This window comes from Pelobates fuscus, chromosome 2, assembly GCF_036172605.1.
Source record: "Pelobates fuscus isolate aPelFus1 chromosome 2, aPelFus1.pri, whole genome shotgun sequence".
Classification (NCBI taxonomy): Eukaryota; Metazoa; Chordata; class Amphibia; order Anura; family Pelobatidae; genus Pelobates; species Pelobates fuscus.
In genome coordinates this window covers 3,952,932-3,972,225 of record NC_086318.1, presented here as the reverse complement: position 1 = coordinate 3,972,225, position 19,294 = coordinate 3,952,932, and the positions used below count along the sequence as shown (strand labels likewise).

The window sequence follows — 19,294 nt, the reverse complement described above, 5'->3', positions numbered from 1 at the left end:
CTCCCTCCGCAGAGACGGGAAGTATGCATGGGAGAGGAGATTGTTACCACCTCTCCCCAGCGGCGGATCATTAATGTACAGGGAATAGAAAGCCCAGTCTCCATTCCCCAGCGGCAGAGTGTTCTAATGGGAGAGGAGCTGGTTACCACCTCTCCCCAGCGGCAGCTTAATGTACCAGGGGGAGACTGTAAGCCCCACACCTGTGCAGATGGGACCGTGGTCTCTGCGCCCAAGTTACAGGGAGCTGAAGGAGCCGTCCTCCCTCCCCAGCGGCAGTGTGATTTGTTGGGAATTGGGAGCCCGGTCTCCATTCCCCAGCGGCAGAGTATCCAGCAGGGAATAGAGAGCCCAGCCCCCTTTCCCCCACAGCAGGACTCTGTGCTGGGAGGAGAGACAGTCGGTCTCCCTCCGCAGAGACGGGAAGTATGCATGGGAGAGGAGATTGTTACCACCTCTCCCCAGCGGCGGATCATTAATGTACAGGGAATAGAAAGCCCAGTCTCCATTCCCCAGCGGCAGAGTGTTCTAATGGGAGAGGAGCTGGTTACCACCTCTCCCCAGCGGCAGCTTAATGTACCAGGGGGAGACTGTAAGCCCCACACCTGTGCAGATGGGACCGTGGTCTCTGCACTTCCAGCACAGGGGGTAGGGACTGTCGGTCCTGCCCCCCCACAACAGGGCTGTTTAGCCAAAGGGGAGACAGTCTGTCTCCAGCAGCAGAGCTGTGTAACTAAAGGGGAGACAGTCGGTCTCCAGCAGCAGAGTTGTGTAACTCAAGGGGAGACAGTCGGTCTCCAGCAGCAGAGCGGTGTAACTCAAGGGGAGACAGTCGGTCTCCAGCAGCAGAGCGGTGTATTTAAAGGGGAGACAGTCGGTCTCCAGCAACCAGGCTCCAACCAGACTACTCCCGTGGTAGTGCTGGCAACAGGACAGAGTACCGCTGGTCTCTGCCCCCTCAGCAACCTACCAAGGCAGCCTACCAGTCCCCCACACAGCCGTGGTGAGGCACCTGAACCTGGACAAGATTCTCCCTCACCCAGGTGTAGTAACTGTTTATTGTGGGTGGGCTGCTCTGCTGTTTCTGTCTTGCGGGTGGGCTGCTGGACTAACAAGGGCACTGACCGGCAGGAGGTCAAGTACCCTGTTAGTCTGGGGGGTAAAGGGGAGAAGTGTGGCGAAACCGACCTCGCCACATGTCCTTGGAGGGGGCTGATTGCCCGCCTCTTGCCTTTGGACTATGGACCAGACTTTATGGGAATGTGATACCCCAGATAGCCATACCATGGAGCCTATTCATATAATGAAAGACTATGGGAAAGACTTTAGCTCCATGGCAATTGTACTGTGTGAGTAGGATCTGCGCGCTATTCGGTAGTTTTGTGCGTGCAGATCCCAGCTATCTGGGGATAGGTGAAATGTCTGTGTGTTATGTGTAAATGTGACTTTATGTATTTTAAAGTGTTTTATGTTGTTTTGCAACCATGTGGTTAATGGAGTCTGCCTTTAGTCCTGGGTAATTGGATTACTTCTCCAATTAACTCCAGGGCAGAAGGGAGGAAACCAGGGTGCATTGTGGGGATGTTTTTCTGCCAGCCAGAAAGGAACAAAAGATACTTTTAGTAACTTTTGAACCCCTGGTCGGATTCATGCCATTTTTAATATGTTGTTCCCCTGAATGGATTGATTGTGGATATGTATTTTTATGTGAATGTGATGTATGGTTTTAAAGTTATGAAAGTTGTGTAAAAGTATATTTTACACTGTATGCATAATGGGATTATGTGTTTTTCTGCCAGCCAGAAAGGAACAAAAGATACTTTTAGTAACTTTTGAACCCCTGGTCGGATTCATGCCATTTTTTAATATGTTGTTCCCCTGAATGGATTGATTGTGGATATGTATTTTTATGTGAATGTGATGTATGGTTTTAAAGTTATGAAAGTTGTGTAAAAGTATATTTTACACTGTATGCATAATGGGATTATGTGTCACACTAAGGGGAGGGGATGTGTGGGAGGTAACATCTATGTCATTGGTTCTTTTATGCCTCCCCCTGGGTGTGGCCTGTATGTGTGAGTTTGAAATAAAAGCCAGGCTGGATGAGCCAGTCCAGAGTTCCTGTTTTACCCTCAACTTGAGTCCTGTCTCTTATTGGGGGAATCTGCTACAAGGGATTGCTATGCTAGGCATATTCCCTTGCTATAATCACTGAGCTCTTGTAAGAGCTTGTTCCTGCTTCGTTCTGAAGGGAGATAGCTGCAGCCTGCGGTGCTTATGGTGTCTGGTGGAGTGCTTGGAGTCCTCTGGAAGCGCTAGGAGCATCTTTCAACGGAGGTACCCAGTCGGGGTGCCAGTGGATCCGTTACATACAGCATAGTGTGAAGTTAATATAGCAAGGTTAGGGGTTCATACAGCATAGTGTGAAGTTAATATAGCATGGTTAGGGGTTAATACAGCATAGTGTGAAGTTAATATAGCAAGGTTAGGGGTTAATACTGCATAGTGTGAAGTTAATATAGCATGGTTAGGGGTTAATACTGCATAGTGTGAAGTTAATATAGAATGGTTAGGGGTTAATACTGCATAGTGTGAAGTTAATATAGCATGGTTAGGGGTTAATACAGCATAATGTGAAGTTAATATAGCATGGTTAGGGGTTCATACAGCATAGTGTGCAGTTAATATAGCAAGGTTAGGGGTTAATACAGCATAGTGTGAAGTTAATATAGCATGGTTAGGGGTTAATACTGCATAGTGTGAAGTTAATATAGCATGGTTAGGGGTTAATACTGCATAGTGTGAAGTTAATATAGCATGGTTAGGGGTTCATACAGCATAATGTGAAGTTAATATAGCATGGTTAGGGGTTAATACAGCATAGTGTGAAGTTAATATAGCATGGTTAGGGGTTCATACAGCATAATGTGAAGTTAATATAGCATGGTTAGGGGTTCATACAGCATAATGTGCAGTTAATATAGCATGGATAGGGGTTAATACAGCATAGTGTGAAGTTAATATAGCATCGTTAGGGGTTCATACAGCATAGTGTGCAGTTAATATAGCATGGTTAGGGGTTAATACTGCATAGTGTGAAGTTAATATAGCATGGTTAGGGGTTCATACAGCATAATGTGAAGTTAATATAGCATGGTTAGGGGTTAATACAGCATAGTGTGAAGTTAATATAGCATGGTTAGGGGTTCATACAGCATAATGTGAAGTTAATATAGCATGGTTAGGGGTTCATACAGCATAATGTGCAGTTAATATAGCATGGTTAGGGGTTAATACTGCATAGTGTGAAGTTAATATAGCATGGTTAGGGGTTCATACAGCATAGTGTGAAGTTAATATAGCATGGATAGGGGTTAATACTGCATAGTGTGAAGTTAATATAGCATGGTTAGGGGTTAATACAGCATAATGTGCAGTTAATATAGCATGGTTAGGGGTTAATACAGCATAATGTGAAGTTAATATAGCATGGTTAGGGGTTAATACAGCATAGTGTGAAGTTAATATAGCATGGATAGGGGTTAATACTGCATAGTGTGAAGTTAATATAGCATGGTTAGGGGTTAATACAGCATAATGTGCAGTTAATATAGCATGGTTAGGGGTTCATACAGCATAATGTGCAGTTAATATAGCATGGTTAGGGGTTAATACTGCATAGTGTGAAGTTAATATAGCATGGTTAGGGGTTCATACAGCATAGTGTGAAGTTAATATAGCATGGATAGGGGTTAATACTGCATAGTGTGAAGTTAATATAGCATGGTTAGGGGTTAATACAGCATAATGTGCAGTTAATATAGCATGGTTAGGGGTTAATACAGCATAATGTGAAGTTAATATAGCATGGTTAGGGGTTAATACAGCATAGTGTGAAGTTAATATAGCATGGATAGGGGTTAATACTGCATAGTGTGAAGTTAATATAGCATGGTTAGGGGTTAATACAGCATAATGTGCAGTTAATATAGCATGGTTAGGGGTTAATACAGCATAATGTGAAGTTAATATAGCATGGTTAGGGGTTAATACAGCATAATGTGAAGTTAATATAGCATGGTTAGGGGTTAATACAGCATAGTGTGAAGTTAATATAACATGGTTAGGGGTTCATACTGCATAGTGTGCAGTTAATATAGCATGGATAGGGGTTCATACTGCATAGTGTGCAGTTAATATAGCATGGATAGGGGTTAATACTGCATAGTGTGAAGTTAATATAGCATGGTTAGGGGTTCATACTGCATAGTGTGAAGTTAATATAGCATGGTTAGGGGTTCATACTGCATAGTGTGAAGTTAATATAGCATGGTTAGGGGTTAATACAGCATAGTGTGCAGTTAATATAGCATGGTTAGGGGTTAATACTGCATAGTGTGAAGTTAATATAGCATGGTTAGGGGTTCATACTGCATAGTGTGCAGTTAATATAGCATGGTTAGGGGTTCATACTGCATAGTGTGAAGTTAATATAGCATGGTTAGGGGTTCATACTGCATAGTGTGAAGTTAATATAGCATGGTTAGGGGTTCATACTGCATAGTGTGCAGTTAATATAGCATGGTTAGGGGTTCATACTGCATAGTGTGAAGTTAATATAGCATGGTTAGGGGTTCATACTGCATAGTGTGAAGTTAATATAGCATGGTTAGGGGTTAATACAGCATAGTGTGAAGTTAATATAGCATGGTTAGGGGTTAATACTGCATAGTGTGCAGTTAATATAGCATGGTTAGGGGTTCATACTGCATAGTGTGAAGTTAATATAGCATGGTTAGGGGTTAATACAGCATAATGTGAAGTTAATATAGCATGGTTAGGGGTTAATACAGCATAGTGTGAAGTTAATATAGCATGGTTAGGGGTTCATACTGCATAGTGTGCAGTTAATATAGCATGGTTAGGGGTTAATACAGCATAGTGTGCAGTTAATATAGCATGGTTAGGGGTTAATACAGCAGGTGTAGTCAGGGCCAGATTAAGAGCCCAATGGGCCATGTGCTGACAATTATGAGGGGCCTAAGTACAGAATCGTTTTGACCAAAAACACTAAAACAGTCATACCTCTAAAGCGTTATGTATCTGGAGGAGATGTTGCCGGAAGGGAAACTCATATGAAGCAGCTATAAAATGATTGTCTTAAAATATGCTAATCTCTCTCTAAATCATGCTTTCATCTTTCAAGTAAATCCATTGTAAAAGAGTAATAAGCGCTCTCTTCTCAAGGGTGAGCAGCAGTTCACCAACAAGGTGTTCCCTCTACCTTGTGATAAATGGACAGATAAAATAGAAAGGTGAACAGCGCTAAAGATCAGAAAATGTACATACGTTTAGTAGAAATACTGGCCAGCGGAGTAACTTAAAAAAAGAGAAACAAAAATACAAATAATGGTACAGTATGTATGAACGATATAATTCCACAAGAACAAAGGTGTTATATTCACACTCACACTTTGAGGAGCTATATCAGCTCGGTGTTAAGAGCCTGGATGGAATAATCCCCGTCTATGGATTTCTTGAGGTTCAAGACCGTTGGTGAATTTATAGGTGTAAGTATTCGTTATATGAAAAACAATAGTAAAATACGCCACATGGTATAGTACGTAAATAAAAATATTGTAGTAAAAGTAGATGATCCTACTTACATATACTAGAGCAACGACCTGCTCTAGTTTGGAGAATTTTAGGTGGAATAATCCCCACCTCGGGATATAGTGGACCCAGGTATAGCAGCAAAGCAGTATTAAATAGGAAGGAGGACAAAAAAATTACTGGATGGTTTACAAATTATATATACTTTAATACAATAAGTAAAAAGTGAATAATAAACTATAAAACCAGTCCTGTATAAAAGTCCAAAATTCTTCCTCACTTGACGCGTTTCGCCGAAGCTTTCTCAAAAGTGAATGCCTTTTGAGAAAGCTTCGGCGAAACGCGTCAAGTGAGGACGAATTTTGGACTTTTATACAGGACTGGTTTTATAGTTTATTATTCACTTTTTACTTATTGTATTAAAGTATATATATTTTTTAAACTATCCAGTCATTTCTCTTGTCCTCCTTCCTATCTAATACTGCTTTGCTGCTATACCTGGGTCCACTATATCCCGAGGTGGGGATTATTCCACCTAAAATTCTCCAAACTAGAGCAGGTCGTTGCTCTAGTATATGTAAGTAGGATCATCTACTTTTACTACAATATTTTTATTTACGTACTATACCATGTGGCGTATTTTACTCTTGTTTTTCATATAACGAATACTTACACCTATAAATTCACCAACGATCTTGAACCTCAAGAAATCCATAGACGGGGATTATTCTATCCAGGCTCTTAACACCGAGCTGATATAGCTCCTCAAAGTGTGAGTGTGAATATAACACCTTTGTTCTTGTGGAATTATATCGTTCATACATACTGTAGCATTATTTGTATTTTTGTTTCTCTTTTTTTAAGTTACTCCGCTGGCCAGTATTTCTACTAAACGTATGTACATTTTCTGATCTTTAGCGCTGTTCACCTTTCTATTTTATCAAGTAAATCCATGCAGTGTCCAGTGAAGCAGGAAGTTAATGGCCAATGTAAAAGGGTGGGCCGGCAGAGCAACCGACCAGACGCGTTTGTGTAGAGCTCCGGCCACACAGATTATAATTACAGACAAAAAGCCACGAAAACGGCCAACAATAGAAGCCAAATTGTGCCTAATACCTTCATAAGCGAGATGGGGCGCAAAAATCGAAAGCCAGCCTGCTCGGAAGGTCTTTACCAGCCTGACATTCGACGATCCTTCGACGGACCGTGGCCTCAGGTCCAATCCAAGATGGCCCCCAGCAGAACACGAGACTCCAGTCTCTCCTAGGACTCCGAGGGGGAAAATGGATCTGAGATCCCACAAGCGACTAGCGGAGTGCACCAAAGGGGGGATTCGGACGCCGACACATCCCCAGCTACAAAAGGGGACATTAAGAGGCTGCTACTGGAACTCCGAGCAGTGTGGAAAACAGACCTTACCGGAGTACAGACGGAGGTCGGAGCACTGAGTCACCGCATAGCTGAAGTGGAAAACCGAGAAGAGGAAAGGGACAACTGGCAACTTGGGACCCAAGCTCAGATAGAAACCATGGCCCAACAGATCCGGAGCCTGACCAGAACAGTCACTACACTCGAGGCCAGGCACCGCAAGAAAAACGTGCGGATGCGAGGGTGTCAGGATCGGGACAGGGATCCAACACGCAGAGTACAAACAGTAGCCAGATACGTATACCGGACCTTAGAATGGCCGGACTAACGTAAGTAGTACCGTATAGAATGGTCAAAGACAAGCCGAGGTCGAGGGTAACAGAAGACAGGTAAGCGAGAGACAAGCCGAATCAAGGGTAACAGAGATAAGCAGAGTAAGGTAAACAAGCCGGGTCAAAACCAAAAGGGATAATAGAATACACAAGCACTGAGTGACTAGAACAAGCTAGAACCACGACAGGGCAATGAGCTAATGAAGGAAGCTCTGTTAAATACTCTGTTCAGAGCAGTAACCACACCTCCGAGACGTCCTGATTGGTCCTGCAGCAATTGACTGACAGGTCGATCCGGGGGAGTGTCCTGATGATGACTTCCTGCCTAGATGGTGTAAAAGGCAGTCACTCCCTCGCGGCCGGCCTTGCATGACCGGATAGACTGCGGGGAAGGGAGTCATCAGACCGTCTGAATGGTGGAACAGCTAAGTCTCTACCTCTTTTGGAGGTAGAGACCACAGGTACCCTGACAGTACCCCCCCTCTCAGATACGCCCACCGGGCGGAATGAACCGGGACGAGATGGGAAGCGAGAGTGATACGCCCTGCGGAGACGGGGAGCATGAACATCCTCCTGAGGTACCCAACTCCTCTCCTCAGGACCATATCCCTTCCAATCAACCAGATATTGTACTCTCCCCCGGGAGATTCGAGAATCAATAATAGAGTTGACCTCATACTCCTCCTGACCCTCCACCTGAACGGAGCGAGGAGGGGCTATTGTGGAGGAAAATCTGTTACATATGAGTGGTTTCAGCAATGAAACGTGAAACGAGTTCGGAATGCGTAAGGTATTAGGAAGAGCTAAACGATACGCAACCGGATTGATACGGGTCAGCACCCTGTAGGGTCCAATAAACCGAGGAGCGAACTTCATGGAGGGCACTTTTAAACAGATGTTCCTCGTGCTCAACCATACCCTATCACCTGGAACAAAGACCGGAGCCGCCCTTCTACGTTTATCAGCGTGTTTCTTGACCAACATAGAGTTGTGCACAAGGATTTGTCGAGTTTGATCCCACAACTTCCTCAAATTGGCAATATGAACATCAACCGACGGCACCCCCTGGGAAGGAGAATCCGAAGGAAGAATAGACGGATGAAAACCATAATTCATGAAGAAGGGGCTTGAATGAGTAGAATCGCAAACGAGATTGTTGTGTGCAAACTCCGCCCAAGGAATCAAACCGACCCAATCATCCTGGTGTTCAGAAACAAAGCATCGTAAATATTGTTCAATTTTCTGGTTGGTACGTTCAGCAGCTCCATTAGACTGAGGATGATAGGCAGAAGAAAAGTTTAATTTAATACCAAGTTGAGAGCAGAAGGACCTCCAAAAGCGGGAAACAAATTGGGAGCCTCTGTCCGATACAATTTGAGAGGGTATCCCATGTAGGCGAAAAATCTCCTTGGCGAATATCTCTGCCAATTTGGGAGAAGACGGAAGTTTAGGCAGGGGAATGAAGTGTGCCATCCTAGTAAACCTGTCAACCACGGTGAGGATAACAGTCTGTCTTTTAGAGATAGGTAGATCGACAATAAAGTCCATGGCCAAACAGGACCATGGTTTCTCTGGAACCTCCAAGGGTTGCAGGAGTCCACATGGAAGCGTATGGGGTTGTTTGGTTTTAGTACAAACTTCACATGCAGCGATGAACTCCTCAACATCCCTCCGTAAAGTAGACCACCAGAAGTCCTTAGAGATCAAGGCGTAAGTTTTGCGAATACCAGGATGTCCCGCCATCTTGCTATTATGTAAACACTGTAAAAGTTCCAGTTGAAAAGCAGGAGGAACGAAATGACGACCCGCAGGGGTCTGTTTATGTGCGAGATGTTGCAACTTAATGATCTCGGCCAGTAATGGAGAATGAATCCTGAGATTCGTATTAGCAATGATATTGCACTTCGGAACTATAGAAGAAAGAACTGGTTCAGGTACAGTAGAAGGTTCATATTGGCGAGATAATGCATCGGCTTTAGAGTTTTTAGAACCAGGTCTGTAAGTCAGTACATAATTGAAGTGAGTCAGGAATAAGGACCAACGAGCTTGTCTAGAGGATAAGCGCTTAGCCTCCCCAATATATGACAAGTTTTTGTGGTCTGTCAAAATCGTAATAGGGTGTAGGGTCCCCTCCAACAAATGTCTCCACTCCTTTAAGGCTTTAATGACTGCTAACAGTTCCCTGTCTCCGATGTCATATCTGCTCTCAGCCCCAGAAAGTTTCCTGGAAAAAAAACCACACGGGTGTAATGGTTTATCTACCGCTAATCTTTGTGACAGAACCGCACCTACTCCTGTCTCAGAGGCATCGACCTCGAGCAGAAACGGCAAAGTCGTATCAGGATGGACTAATATTGGAGCAGAAGCAAAAAGTTCTTTGAGCCTCTTAAAAGCAGCAAGAGCTTCAGGAGACCACGTCTTAGTTTCTGCCCCCTGTTTGGTCATATTGGTAATGGGCGCAATAATAGACGAGTAACCCTTAATGAAGCGCCTATAATAATTGGAGAAACCAATAAACCTCTGAATAGCCTTAAGTCCCTTAGGTAATGGCCAATCTAAAATAGACTGGAGTTTGTCAGGGTCCATCTTAAAACCTTCCCCAGAAATCACGTAACCAAGAAAATCTATCTGAGACTGATCAAAGCTGCATTTTTCCAATTTACAGTATAGACCATGTTGCAGAAGTTTCTGTAATACCGCTCTGACCTGTCTATGGTGAGTTTCAATCTCCCTAGAGTGTATCAGTATGTCGTCTAGGTAGACAATGACACAATCATGTTGAAACTCCCTAAGTACCTCATTAATCAGATCCTGAAATACTGCAGGAGCATTGCAAAGTCCAAACGGCATAACTGTGTATTCATAGTGACCGTACCGAGTATTGAACGCCGTCATCCACTCGTGTCCCTGCTGGACTCTCACCAAATTATATGCCCCTCTGAGATCTAACTTGGTGAAGATTTTGGAGCCCTTAAGACGATCAAATAACTCGGTAATAAGTGGAATAGGATAGGCATTTCTGACAGTTATTTTATTCAAGCCTCGGTAATCGATACAAGGTCTCAGCGAGCCATCCTTTTTCTTAACGAAAAAGAACCCAGCCCCGGCCGGGGAAGAAGACCTCCTAATGAATCCCTTTTCTAAGTTCTCCCGAATATACTCCTCTAGAACCAAGTTCTCCTGAACAGACAAAGGATATACATGGCCCCTCGGAGGCATAGTCCCAGGTAGGAGCTTAATTTTACAATCAAATGGCCTGTGTGGCGGCAAAGAATCTGCATTCTTCTTGTCAAATACTGCCTTTAAGTCTAGGTAAAGGTCTGGTATCTGTTTTTCTGTGGACTGAATAGGAGTCTCAGGTATGTTAACATTAGCTAATGGAGAAACCTTGCATAAACACCTATCCTGGCAACCCTGGCCCCACGAGAGTATCTCCCCTAACTCCCAATCGATAATAGGGTTATGTTTCTTCAACCATGGGTACCCCAGAACTATGGGAACGGAAGGGGATGAAATGAGCAAAAGAGATAAATTCTCCACGTGTAGGATACCAACATTTAAACTAATGGGTATGGTTTCACGAAAGATAACAGGGTCTAGTAGTGGTCTACCATCTATGGCCTCAACGGCCAAGGGTGTCTCCCTTAGCTGGGATGGGAAATTGTTCTTAATAGCAAAGGCTTGGTCGATAAAATTCTCAGCAGCACCGGAATCTATCAATGCCATAGCCCTTACTACTTCCTTCTCCCAAGTTAAGGAAACTGGTAGCAGAAGCCTGTGATCTTTATAATTAGGAGTAGAGGACAAAATAGAAACACCCAAGGCTTGTCCTCTAGAGAGACTTAGGTGCGAGCGTTTCCCGGACGGTTAGGACAGTTCGAGAGTAAATGACCCTTGGCTCCACAATACATACACAAACCCTCTCTTCTCCTGTACTGTCTTTCCTCCTCAGAGAGGCGGGTATAACCTATCTGCATAGGTTCAGGAAGCAAAGATACCGTGGAGTCAGGACTTGGAAAAGCGGGGGCTAACCTAAAAGAAGGTCTCCGGTTCCTCTCTCGAGTGTTCTGTCTCTCTCTTAAACGTTCATCTATACGAGAGATGAACGAAATTAAATCTTCTAAATTCTCAGGGAGTTCTCTGGTAGCAACCTCATCAAGGATTACTTCAGATAGGCCATTCAAAAATACATCCATATACGCCTGCTCATTCCACTTGACTTCTGACGCCAGAGACCTGAACTCTAGTGCATAATCCACCAGTGTTCGGTTCTCCTGTCTCAGGCGCAACAGTAATCTGGCTGCATTAACCTTTCTACCTGGAGGATCAAATGTTCTTCTAAAAGCAGCTACAAATGCGTTATAGTTATACACTAATGGGTTATCGTTCTCCCATAGTGGGTTGGCCCATCTCAGAGCTTTCTCAATAAGTAGGGTGATAATAAATCCTACCTTTGCCCTATCTGTAGGATAAGAGCGGGGTTGCAATTCAAAGTGGATACTAATTTGGTTTAAAAAACCACGACACTTCTCAGGAGCCCCACCATAGCGTACTGGGGGGGTAATGTGAGAAGAAGCACCCACTGTGGCTACCTCTAGACCTGAACCGACAGGAGAGACAGGGGTATTACGTATCTCCTCTGGTGGGTTATTGGCATGAGATAATAGAGCCTGTAGCGCAAGCGCCATCTGATCCATTCTGTGATCCATGGCTTCAAACCTAGGATCAGGAGAAGCCAGCTGACTGTTTGTACTTGCAGGATCCATTGGCCCTGTCGTAATGTCAGGATCGGGACAGGGATCCAACACGCAGAGTACAAACAGTAGCCAGATACGTATACCGGACCTTAGAATGGCCGGACTAACGTAAGTAGTACCGTATAGAATGGTCAAAGACAAGCCGAGGTCGAGGGTAACAGAAGACAGGTAAGCGAGAGACAAGCCGAATCAAGGGTAACAGAGATAAGCAGAGTAAGGTAAACAAGCCGGGTCAAAACCAAAAGGGATAATAGAATACACAAGCACTGAGTGACTAGAACAAGCTAGAACCACGACAGGGCAATGAGCTAATGAAGGAAGCTCTGTTAAATACTCTGTTCAGAGCAGTAACCACACCTCCGAGACGTCCTGATTGGTCCTGCAGCAATTGACTGACAGGTCGATCCGGGGGAGTGTCCTGATGATGACTTCCTGCCTAGATGGTGTAAAAGGCAGTCACTCCCTCGCGGCCGGCCTTGCATGACCGGATAGACTGCGGGGAAGGGAGTCATCAGACCGTCTGAATGGTGGAACAGCTAAGTCTCTACCTCTTTTGGAGGTAGAGACCACAGGTACCCTGACAGAGGGGTGCCGGAGACTGTGACCCCAGAGGCCCTTATGGACTTCACTAACAAGGTGGCCAGGGCACTGGGCGTGAAGGGAGACGGCAAAACACCGCCACTGATCACGGCATTCAGGGTCCGGAAAGCCCCCACCGCCCCTGCTGACGCACCAAGAGACACAATAGTGGCGACACGAGACATCGCGGTCAAGACAGCCATCCTAACCCGCTCCAGAGCCCAAGCATCGATTAACGTGGACAATTGCCAGATAACAATATTCGAAGACTTGCCCTTTGCAGTATTGGCAGAGCGGCGCCGGTTCCAACCGGTCACCAGAATATTGCGTGACCATAGTATCAGATACAGGTAGGGTGCGTCTGGAACCCTGGTAGTACCCCACGGAGAGGCGGTGTTGATTCTGTCTGCGGGAGAGGATCCAGCGAAGCTCCTCAAAACGCTGCAGCTACCTCCTGCAGCGCCGCTTACTCAAGAAGCAGCCGAAGCCACCAACGTTATGACCCGGGCACCGAGAGGGGAGACCCGGGACAGAGCTCGGAACCCACCATAGACTGATCTGCCCGGAGGTGAACAACCCCCGTGGATATAAGATCGGCCCCGTATCCCGATCAGTTACTGCATGGACAACATGAGAACTAAAACACCTACTCTATGGCCCACTAGGACTCTTTTTGCTCCAACCCTTATCCCCGCTGACTCACCCCCCAAGCCGCTATCTATAGGCAAAGCACACCTATCAAAGAGACAGACCAGCTACAAGGGCAACCCACCTATGCCCTCTTCCGGACTAGCATATTGACTCATACTTATAAGACTACTCCTGATGGTGGTGGCTATTTATACCTTGATCCTCTTTATGATTTATTTTTAAATGTATATTTTTAATGTTATTATTTACACTATTGGCCATGTAGACGCAGGGGTGGGGAGGAACACATAGTGATACCACATTGCGACACCCCCGTGCACCCATATAGCATACCATGGCACACATAACTTAACCCGTGGCCCATAACTGGGCTCAAGACGGCGATCACGCCACGGCCCAAACAGACTCCTTACACCAGTAGAGAACAATACCCATTCATCATCTAAACTATAGGAAAATGGCCGCACGTCACAAACCACATAATTGGCGCTGACCACGCCAAGTTAGATGACCCTACCAGTAAGCACACTACGAGTCTTCCCCCAGTCGACGGAGTGGACCCGAAGGGAATCAAACAGCAGCGACACTAAATATCAACACACAGAATCCAACAGCGACCTCTAGACACACTCTCCTAGTTGGCATATATCACCTTAATTGCTCTAAGTATACTGTTATGCCTGTCTACACATATATATAGTAATGAATCATATTATAATGATGTTACCATGGTGACCAGCGCAGCACGAGAGTAGGAGCCCACTTGGCGTGACCCCATACACTTACGAGGGAAATTGCTTTGTTTTTTGTACGCGAGCCAAACGGGCTTGACCCAATCAGCTCATGCCACTGCCCCTGGTACATGCAGAGAGACCTTCATGCAGAAACCGAGGCACGATGCACAGGCAAAGTATACCGACCCCTTAGTTTAACTTAGACCCAATGTTTGGTCTCTCCCATACACAGATCCCTCGAAATCACTCCATGAAAAACCCAAGTCATTGTAATTGTGCAGACAGCTAGATATACGTGATTAATCATAATTCTAGGGCCTCAAGCAACAATGTTATAGTAGACGTATGAAACCTAAGTGTTCCTTATATTTCGTTTATGCTTATCCACGTTTACCTTTGAATCTTTATTCAACATTCAAAAAACAAAGTGCACTATATCTCGCAATACTGAAACATGTGTGTGTGTGTATATATATATATATGCACTTTCAAAATAAAGAATTTAAAAAAATAAAAAAAAAAGATCAAGGCCACAAAATAACCAAACATATATATATCATCTCAATATAAGGACCTTAAATAAATTTCTATACCAGCTTAAAAAAAAAAAAAAAAAAGGGTGGGCCACTGACGCATGTAACCAGAACTTCCGAAATGGACGAACATGCCCAAAAAGGAGGCATGTCTGCCCAAAGAATTGGAAGGCTAGCCTGGCATGAATGCATGCTGGACAACAGCATCCCGAACTTGGCATAAATGCGTCTAATGATGCGCTCACTCCATGCTTTCTAACTCCATGCTTTCTTAATATCCGTGCTGCTGCCATCCCTGGTGGTCCAGTGGAGAGTGAACTCTAGCCTGAGGAGAGAGGAACCCGGCGGAGCTGCTGGCAAGACCTCCCCGGGTCCTCTCCTGCCGCCCTCCATGCTGCTGTGGGCCGGTGAGGGAGATCTTTGATCTCCCTCACCAGCCCACGAAGAGAGGCACATAGTGTGGGCCGCGGGGATTAGGGTGTGCCCAGGCATACTAGGGGACACAGACATGTCACTAGGGGACACAGACACTTGGGGATACTGGGAGACATGGGGACACAGACACCGGGAGATGTGGGGACACTGAGATACTAGGGACACTGGGAGACATGGGCACACAGACACTAGGGACACAGGGAGACATGTGCACAAAGAGACTATGGACACTTGGACACATGGGAACACTGAGACTCTAGGGACACTGAGTCACTGGGAGACATGGGGACACTGAGACACCAGGGACACTGACTGGGAGACATGGGGACACTGATACAACCGGGGACATTGTATCCCTAGTGTCTAAGTGAGCCCGTGTCTCAGTGTCCCCATGTATGTCTGTGTCCCCAAGTGTCTGTGTCCCCAAGTGTCCCCATGTTTGTCTGTGTCCACATGTCTCAAAGTGTCTCAGCGTCCCCATGTCTCACAGTGTCCCCTAGTGTCTCAGTGACCCCATGTCTCCCTGCAGCCTTTACCCCATCCCTCACTTCCCTGAGCTGTAGGGTGTCTCTGGAGGCTGGGAACTGCTGTCTGGACTCTCTGTGCTGTGTAGCTGCTTCCTCGCGGATCAGTGAGTAAAGAAATGCTGGTATATGCTTTAACTTCCTATCCCTGCCTCTCTCCACACACACAGCGACCCCTACTGGCCAGTGATGGTATTGCAGAGTAATCTCTCTGTTTATACTGAGAAATATCATCACCGGCCAGGCAGCTTCAAATAAATACTGGCCAGGTGGCAACCCTAAGAGTAGTGTGTTTAAAAAAAAAAAAAAAAAAAAGTTGAATTTTTTTATTTTTTAAATCAATGGGCCTATTCCATGGGCCTGGGCCTGGAGCTGCAGCTCCATCAGCCCCTATGTTAACCCGGCCCTGCCCCTGGGTGTAGTGTGTCACACAGACATTCCTGTAAAAATGCTTTAATCATTTATTACCCATTATGTCTGAATAATATTTTTTTGGTTCCTTTCCTGATGTAGAGAAGCCGGGCAGTTGTCCTTTGGACGTGGATTACCCACGATGTGACTCGGTGAATACAACCAATCCGAAGAACGAATGTCGGACAGACGGAGACTGCAAGGAGGACAGAAAGTGCTGCTTTTCTGGCTGTCAGAATAAGTGCCTCCTGCCTCTGAAAGGTGTGGAACCTGACACATAGAATGTACTACTGCCATGTTTGGAATGTTCTGAGTGTCACTTATTGACACAATAGTCTATAGTGTACCTAATGTAACAAAGCACTAAAATGTGACACGCTGAGAAAGCCTATCTAGCATCAATGCTGTCTATGTACTATATACCGTATATACTCGAGTATAAGCCGAGTTTTTCAGCACATTTTTTGTGCTGAAAAACCCCAACTCGGCTTATACTCGAGTCAGTCTCTATTATGGCAATTTGCATTGCCATAATACAGACAATGGGGGCTGTGGGGGCTGCAGAGAGATGTTACTTACCTTTCCTGCAGCTCCTGTCAGCTCTCTCCTCCTCCGCCGGTCCGTTCAGCTCTTCTGTCAGCTCACAGTGTAAATCTCGCGAGATTTACACTGGGAGCTGACCGAGGTGCTGAACGGACCGGCGGAGGAGGAGAGAGCTGACAGGAGCTGCAGGAAAGGTAAGTAACATCTCTCTGCAGCCCCCACAGCCCCCTTCTACACAGTGCCCATCCACTGGACCACCAGGGAAGGAGAGCCCCCCTCCCTGGCCAGCTAGCAAGCAGGGAGGGGGGACAAAAATATATATATATATATATTAATAATAATAAAAAAATAAAAATAAAAAAATAATAAAATAAAAATAATAAAATAAAAAATAATAAAATAAAAAAATGTAATGAAACAAAAAAAATATTAAAATAATATTTTTTTTTTTTTTAATTCTTTATTTTTGTGTGCTGAGTATTACAAATAGCTTTGCAAGGCCACAACAGCCTTGACAAGCATACAATAAAACAAGCATAACATTTTCATGGACTTGAAACGTAAGCACTTTTTTTGTTAATGAGATGATTACTATAGGCTAGACAGTATATTTCCAGATTGCTAGTTTGCAGTAGACATTCAGTTTGGTTACCGACTGGACTATGTGAATATTTTAAGTAACTGTAGAACACAAGTATTAGCAAAGCGAGATGGTCCTCAGTGCACTTAGTGTGGACATACCCATCTCGTTAATAGGCGCATGTCCCATATGGAATAGGCTAGCTAGAGGATTCATAAATCAAGCTCAACTCACCGATAAGGTGGGAATGTCATATATATGTGGACAACTGTCCCTTTGCCAGTAGGCGAGATGCACTGAGGCTATTGAGAGGAGACACACGGTAATACTACATATTAAGTATAAATTTAAAAAAAAAAATAACAATGAAACGCCCAACAATTAGAGTCTAAGCGCTGTGCGGTCAAGGTCGTTAGGCATATTTAGCTTTCTGATACATCAACTGTGAACACGGTAGTATTTTACAAGTAGGAAAGAAAACACAAAAAACACGTAAAAACATATAGACATGTAGATATTGATATAGATATATGTACAGGCCCTGCCATGTATATGAAAGGCGGACCCTGGAACCGGGATTGGCAAAATAAAACTAAAACTAGAATTGAATCCGTGCAGGTTACCGCCAGATACCACAATGGAGACTATTATAGCTTTAAGGCTGGGTCGGCACTGTTGAGGAGGAAGCATGGGCATCTAGTAGACAGCCTAAAATAATAATTAAAAAATAAAAAATGCCCACCCCCCACCAAGGCTCTGCATCACACTCTGCATTACACACACACATACACACACTGCACTCATACACACACACTGCATTCATACACACACACTGCACTCATACACACACACAGCACTCATACACACTGCACTCATACACACAGCATTCATACACACACACAGCATTCATACACACACACACACATCATTCATACACACACACACACACACACACAGCATTCATACACACACACAGCATTCATACACACACTGCACTCATACACACACTGCACTCATACACAGCATTCTCATACACACACACTGCACTCATACACACAGCATTCTCATACACACAGCATTCTCATACACACACACTGCATTCATATACACACACTGCACTCATATACACACTGCATTCTCATACACACACACTGCATTCTCATACACACATACTGCATTCTCATACACACACTGCATTCATTATATACACACACTGTAAATAAATATTCAATTAATATAATTTTTTAAGGATCTAATTTTATTTAGAAATTTACCAGCAGCTGCTGCATTTCCCACCCTAGTCTTATACTTGAGTCAATAAGTTTTCCCAGTTTTTTGGGGTAAAATTAGGGGCCTCGGCTTATATTCGGGTCGGCTTATACTCGAGTATATACGGTAGTTAAGGTATTGTAGCCGTATTAGTCCAGTGATGTAGATGTAAAAAACAGATAAAATTTGTACTTTGTAATACTATTTTCTATCAAACCCGTGTCTTATCTGGACTCATGTCGCTCTAACCCATTTATCACAACTCAACTTTGAATTCGATGTGTCGTCTTGCTCAGAAATGCTTTAGACTTGAGAAAGGGAGGTTCTCCCGAAAGCTTATTACTAAAAAAATGTATTAGCTCAATCAAAAAGGTATTACAAGATGCAAATTGTATCTGTTTTTTTACATCTACCATATAGTTACATAGTAATATAGACTGAATGGTGTAAACTGCACCAATTTCAGCCGATCACCTACCTGTTACTGTTACTGCTGTTGTAAAAGTGATTTCCAATTTTCTCACAAATTGAGGAACAAAATCCTTGACTGTAAAATGTCAGATTTCTCCTTCGATCACTAAGCTTTTACCCCACATATTAAATATTGTAATCCTGAATATTCTGCATCTGAACTTTGTCTGAAAATCTTTACAAAACGTAATTTTGAATTAATTATTTTTTTTTCATATTTCATATTTTACTTTTATTATTCTAGAAAAAACAAAACACAATACATTACACTGGACATAAACACATTAAATATTACATTATTCAGATATTATTGATAACATGAATCTCTAAGTCCTTCTTTTTATCTTTTTTTCCCCCTTTTTTTTTCCTTTCGTCTCATAATATAATATAAAACACAAAAAACCCCGGACAATATTTCCAGCTAAGAGAGCAGGGGGGCCGGGATAAACTTCTATTAACTTTTTACATTCCTTTTAGACATTAAGATGCCTTTAGAA

General features: G+C 44.0%; 1 protein-coding gene across 2 annotated transcripts in view; it reads left to right on the top strand.

The window, feature by feature from the left end:
* The window catches only part of LOC134586379 (antileukoproteinase-like), a 46,174-nt gene that overhangs the window by 6,144 nt on the left and 20,736 nt on the right, over positions 1-19,294 (top strand). For both annotated transcript variants that reach the window (XM_063441860.1, XM_063441859.1), the window contains exon 2: positions 16,037-16,195. In XM_063441860.1, coding sequence (XP_063297930.1) covers positions 16,037-16,195 — 159 coding nt within the window. The remainder of the gene's footprint in view (positions 1-16,036; positions 16,196-19,294) is intronic.